Source organism: Triticum aestivum, chromosome 4A, assembly GCF_018294505.1.
Source record: "Triticum aestivum cultivar Chinese Spring chromosome 4A, IWGSC CS RefSeq v2.1, whole genome shotgun sequence".
In the NCBI taxonomy this organism is placed as follows: Eukaryota; Viridiplantae; Streptophyta; class Magnoliopsida; order Poales; family Poaceae; genus Triticum; species Triticum aestivum.
In genome coordinates this window covers 670,233,533-670,239,632 of record NC_057803.1, presented here as the reverse complement: position 1 = coordinate 670,239,632, position 6,100 = coordinate 670,233,533, and the positions used below count along the sequence as shown (strand labels likewise).

General features: G+C 51.8%; 1 protein-coding gene across 1 annotated transcript; it reads right to left on the bottom strand.

The window, feature by feature from the left end:
* Positions 1 to 332: 332 nt before the first annotated feature.
* Positions 333 to 1,305, bottom strand: LOC123083010 (early nodulin-93-like). The gene is made up of 3 exons (XM_044505175.1): positions 1,006 to 1,305; positions 829 to 890; positions 333 to 735 (listed from the first exon to the last, which is right to left on the bottom strand). The coding sequence occupies exons 1-3, from the start codon at positions 1,067 to 1,069 to the stop codon at positions 550 to 552; spliced, it is 312 nt and encodes a 103-aa protein (XP_044361110.1). The 5' UTR covers positions 1,070 to 1,305; the 3' UTR covers positions 333 to 549.
* Positions 1,306 to 6,100: the final 4,795 nt, after the last annotated feature.

The following is a 6,100-nucleotide window of genomic DNA, read 5'->3' as shown; positions in this document are numbered from 1 at the left end:
GCGGCGCCAGCCCCCGGGGCGCAGGCCGGGCGGGGTGCGTGCGGCGCCGGCCACCAGGGCGCGGGCTGGTCCTGCAGGAGGAGGCGACGAAGCTGGGCGGGACGGACATGTTTGGGTCCTGGACGCGCTGGGCGCGGATGCGTTCGAGCACTGTCCGGGGGCCGGACGTCCGCTTTTTCGCTACCCATACGGACAAAATCGGACGTCCGGATGGGTCACAGATGGGTCACGCGGTGGAGTTGGCCTTACTTCAGTGTTCTGCATGCTCTGACACTGGCACATGTCAAATGATAACCACAAACAAGAAAATGTAAGATGGGTGATGATGGGTAAACCTGAGTTGTACAAATGCAAGTTATTATTAATTCAAGATGACTGGCTGGATACATGATGATTACTTCATCAGATAAGTTCTCGCACGCAGAGAAGAGCAGTAGGCCTGCAAGCCTCGCCTGATCGCCTCCCTAGTTGAATCCGCAGACACTTGTAGTTGCAGGCCGGCGTGCAGTTTATTTCGCACTATTTACTACTAATGGATCTACTGTCTAACTAGTTGAAGGAGGTGTTCTTGAGGTGGTCCGGCGCGTCCTCGTAGGAGTGCTTCCTGGCCATGGAAACGATGGTCTTGTCGGCGACGATGAAGTAGGCCATTCCGGCGACGGTGGAGATGATCAGGGCCTGCCCGGTAGGGTTCAGGTGCGCCTTTGCCCACGGCAGCATCCTCACGCTCGCCAGCTGCGGAGAAAGGCAACAAAAATCGCACGGATGAGATAAATAAATGTACTTATGGTGCAGGGTGAATGGTTGTGTTTCAGTGGAAGTACTCACGGTGGGGACTGCGGCAGCGACGGTGGCGACGGCGGCAGCCTTGGCTCCCGCCATGGCAGCCTCTGCAGTTCCGGATCAACAGAGACATAGTAGTTAGGATCAAGTTTCAGCAGAGACAGTACAGAAAGCTGCAATGTGCCTTGGAGGACCGGCGGAGCAAGATAGCGATTTTGTTACCTCTGGAGCAGCGGTTGGCGGCGGCGAGCCTCTGGTCGAGGTCGGCGCGGTTTACCGTCGACATCTTGGCCTGAGATCCGAATGATGTGAACTGGTAGAAGCAGTGAAGTATGAGCAGTAGTAGTGTGACTGTGACAGTGTGAGAAGAGATGGATAGGAAATGTGTTGTGGCCGGATTTATATAGGCTGCAGGAAACCGGCAACCGGCGTGCGCGCAAGAAGACGATTTGATACGGTGGGAAGGGAAGCGAGACCGTGGTTCTGGGCGGTGGTTCAGGCGAGCTGGCGATACCGGCGGGCGGGCGGGCGGGGTCGGTCGGCGCTGCGGCAGAGCACAGGTGGCGCCGCCCGTGCCTCGTTGGTCATACAAAAACCATCTCACGTGCACTCCACGCAACTGCAACTGGATAAGAGGAGTCATCGATCGATCTGGGTTGGCAGGGCAGGGAGCGTGCGTAGGATAACACTAGACCAGGAGCAGCATGTGCGCGAGAGGAGTGCGGTGTGCCCTCCGTTTTGGCGCTCCCAGTTTTCCGCCAGCAAAACCCGGCAAACTCCGCGAGCGGTTCGCTACTTCCGCCGGCGTCGTTCCCTGCCGGGAAACTACTAGTGGTAGGTTCGCACCTTCGGACATTTCGCCACCAACCGATCAAGAGAAAGAAAGAGGGAAAAGCGGGGATAAGGGGCATCTACAACGGGACTTGGCACATACGGCCCCTCAAACGCCCGCTGACGCGCCCGAATGTGTCCGCGGGTACTGATCGGTCACTCCTTAAAAAATGCAATTCATATCCAGACATCTTAATTACCATATCTCAAATCCATACAAACTCATGCAATTACGTCGATGCACACCCATTGTCCGCCTACTTCATCACACTACACAAAACATGCCATCGGGCTACCAAAATTTGGCATGTTTGGCTACGATGGAATTCATCCACGGCTGCCCTTGCCCTTCCCGGCGCCCTTGCCGTCCTTCTTGCGGAAGTATCGGTCGAAGACGCAGTACAGATTGAGCCGGATCTGCTCGTCGCCGGAGCTGTCCTCGCCGTCGTTGTCCCCCTTCGTTGGCAGTCCAGCCATGGCACGGACCGCCTGATTCTGCTCCCGGGCGAGGGCGCGCGTGTTCCTCCGCTGCCGTTTTTGCACAATGCGAGCGCAGATGGTTTCCTCCTCTGCGGCCGCCCGCACCGCCGCATCAGCTGCCGCCGTTTCCGCCGTGATACAGGCCTCGCCGGCCCTTATCCTCTAGTTCCTACGGCAGGCCGCCCGTACCTGGTGGGACTCATAGTCTGCCTGACAGGTGATAGGGAAGAGAGGTGTTCCGGCTACCAGGACCGCGAGGATGCAGCACCAGAGGACCCCAGTGCCCGATGAGCCAACGCTATGGCGTCGCGGCGGACGGATCTGTCCGTCCACCGGGCGTTGTCCTCCCGGTAGCGGCGGAGTGCAATGCGGACTGTCATTGCCTCCTCCAACCCATACGGGATGACACCCCAGTCGACGGATCCGGACTGGTCAGAGTCCGATCCGCTGCCTGCCATGCTGGAGACGAGTTCAGGTGGCTGAGGGGAGGGGAAGGGAGTGGAGTGGAGTGAAGTATCTAGGGTTTGCTCTGATGAGCGGATGAGGGCGAATATAAGTGGGGTCGGGTGGGTCAGCATGGGTCGGGTCCGACGTGGCGGGTGTGCCCGGGCGCCCCCATATCCGCCCCATATTTGGGCTGGATATGGGGGTGTCGGTCAGCCCGGGCTTTTGAGACCCATTTGAGGAGTCTGTCTGGGTCGAAAAAACATGACCGGACAGCGATCGGGCAGCCCGCCCGGGCGTATTAGGCGTGTTTGAGAGGTCCTGCTGTAGATGCTCTTAGGAGAGAAATTTTTAGCATGGCGTTTGGTTAACTGCATTGGCTCGGCTAACGCAGCCACACGGTGTTTGATTGTTTACGCAGGATATGATTAAGAGCTAACCCGTACACTTAACACACACAGTTACATTGTGCCTCACGATTACGGTGGACAGTGACTGCGGCGCCGTGTCTGACACAATGAGCACGGAGTCTCGGGCGAGCGTTCTTGTGATGGGGAACGAAGCATGAAAATCAAAAAAAAAAAATCCTACGAACACTAGTAGAAAAAGGGTCAAACGTGAAGCACATTAGTGCCGGTTTGTATTTGAGCCGGCACAAATGTATACATTAGTGCCGGTTCCAACGGCTAGCCGGGCCGCTCTCATTAGTACCGGTTCGTGGCTAACCTTTAGCACCGGTTCGTGCCACGAACCGGTACTAATGAGAGTGGTGGCAGGATGTTGTCAGTCTGGGCCCCCTCCAGCACCTTTAGTACCGGTTCTTGGCACGAACCGGTACTAAAGGTCGTCCTACATAAATCCTTCATCCACCCGAGCTCGCTCTGTTCTTTCCCTTTCCCCTCTCCTCTCTGTTCTTCCCCTTTTCCTCTCGAGCTTATCACACATTTTGCCCAAAAATTGTTAAGATTTGAAGCCCCCCATCCATTCAAATGATCACAAAGGTTAGCAACTTTGTCCTTTCATCTCTCATTGCTAGATTAGATCTTGCAATGCTTTATATAGTTATTAATTTGTGAGTTTAGTAATTTGGGAGGAAATATATATATGTGCTAGTATTTGATTTATATGCAATTTGAGGTTAAAATAACACTTATTTTGCATATGTAGGTGTGGTTTACTTAGTGCCTTCTAAATCTCCGTCGTAACCACCATCGATCGCCCGCACCGTCCCGTCGCCGGCACCACCTTGTGGTGAGCCTCTTGTTCATGAAATTTTCTATAAAAAATTGATGTTTGTGTGATTTGGATATATAGTTACTCGTATAATAATTATCTTACCCGTATGTTATTTGTTATACATAGTGCCATGGTTTTGATATCCGTCCCCGTCGGCCCTCGTCCTTGTTATGATTCGGATGTGGTATATTCTCTTTTAAAACTATTTGTTGCATTTCGTGTTTATGACAAATTATGCCCATCAAGTTGACATAGATATTTTTATCTAGGAAGTATGTGAACCGGAAGTTCCAACCGACCCTATTGTCGAGAGGTTAAATTTAGTTGAAAGAGAAAACGAGTACTTGAAAGAAAAATTGAAAAGAATTGATGGGAGAAGATGGAATTGGAGTTGCATGTTGCCGATGTCGTCGATGATCACAAGATCAAGAAGGAGAAAATGCGCTTGAAGATTAGAAAGATTAGAAAATATGCCATTGATAGTGAGGCTTGGTATCATTATGCTGTTGGATCAATTGTTACCTTAGTTGCGATCTTGATCGCATTTGTTGTTGCATTTAAATGCTTTAGCTAGAGAGTTATTTGTTTGTTGCATTTAAGTGTTGTATGAACTTGTATTAATTTGGTCTATTCGGTGTTGTGTAATGAAGATGAGCCGGCAATGGATGTACGATGACCGATGCTCTCCCCAGTTCGTTGAGGGCGTGCATACTTTTCTGCTTGCGGCTGAGGCAAACAAGCGGGCGGGTGGTTTTATGCCTTGTCCATGTGCTGGCTGTAAGAATGGTCGCAATTACTCTACGTCAAGAACCATTCACGTCCACCTGTTTGAGTCCGGTTTCATGCCCCACTATAATGTTTGGACCAAGCACGGAGAAAGAGGGGTTATGATGGAAGACAATGAAGAAGAAGAGGACGACGACAGCTATCCTGGCCATGGGTTCCCTGAATACGATGATACAACAATGGGGGAAGAAGCTGAGCTGGTAATGCGGGAAGAAGCTGAGCCGGCAATGCGGGAAGAAGATGAAGAAGAGGCATCAGATGAGCCCGTTGATGATCTAGGTCGGGCCATTGCCGATGCAAAGAGAAACTGCGCAAGTGATTTGGAGAAGAAGAAGTTGCAGCGCATGTTAGAGAATCACAAAAAATTGTTGTACCCGAATTGCGTAGGTGACAAGAAAAAGCTGGGCACCACACTAGAATTGCTGCAATGGAAGGCAGAGAATGGTGTATCTGACAAGGGATTTGGAAAGTTGCTGGTAATGATAAAGGATATGCTTCCAAAGGACAACAAATTGCCCGAGAGTACGTACGAAGCAAAGAAGGTTGTCTGCCCTCTAGGGTTAGAGGTGCAGAAGATACATGCATGCCCTAATGATTGCATCCTCTACCGCGGTGAGTACGAGGATTTGAACGCTTGCCCGGTATGTGGTGCATTGCGCTATAAGATCAGCCGCGATGAGCATGGTGATGTCGAGGGCGAGCGCCCCAGGAAGAAGATTCCTGCCAAGGTGATGTGATATTCTCCTATAATACCACGGTTGAAACGTTTGTTCCAAAACAAAGAGCATGCCAAGGTGATGCGATGGCACAGAGGAGACCGTAAGGAAGACGGAAAGTTGAGAGTAGCCGCTGACGGGTCGCAGTGGAGAAAAATCGAAAGAAAGTACGGGAAGGAGTTTGTAGATGACGCAAGAAGCGTATGGTTTGGTCTAAGCGTAGATGGCATTAATCCTTTTGGGGAGCAGAGCAGCAACCATAGCACCTGGCCTGTGACTCTATGTTTGTATAACCTTCCTCCTTGGTTGTGCATGAAGCGGAAGTTCATTATGATGCCAGTGCTCATCCAAGGCCCTAAACAACCCGGCAACGATATTGATGTGTACCTAAGGCCATTAGTTGAAGAACTCTTACAACTGTGGAATGGAACAGGTGTACGTGCATGGGATTAGCACAAACAGGAAGAATTTGACTTAAAGGCATTGCTGTTCGTGACCATCAATGATTGGCCTGCTCTCAGTAACCTTTCAGGACAGACAAACAAGGGATACCACGGATGCACGCACTGTTTGGATGATACCGACAGACAAAAAATTGGGGTGCTGCCCTGTGGGCCTGATAGGCCACAGGTGTGTAATTACAGGCCTTAAAGGCCCAGCAGACTCACAGGGCAGCGCGCAGAGTTTAGGCCCACAAGCCTGCTAGCTATATAGAGGAGTTCGAAGTTCTAGCCGTGGCTGGGTTTATAAACCAGTGCGGCTGCCCTTCGCCCGGCGAGGTGGGACTAAACTTTGGGGTGGCAGCGCGACCCCTTTAGTACCGG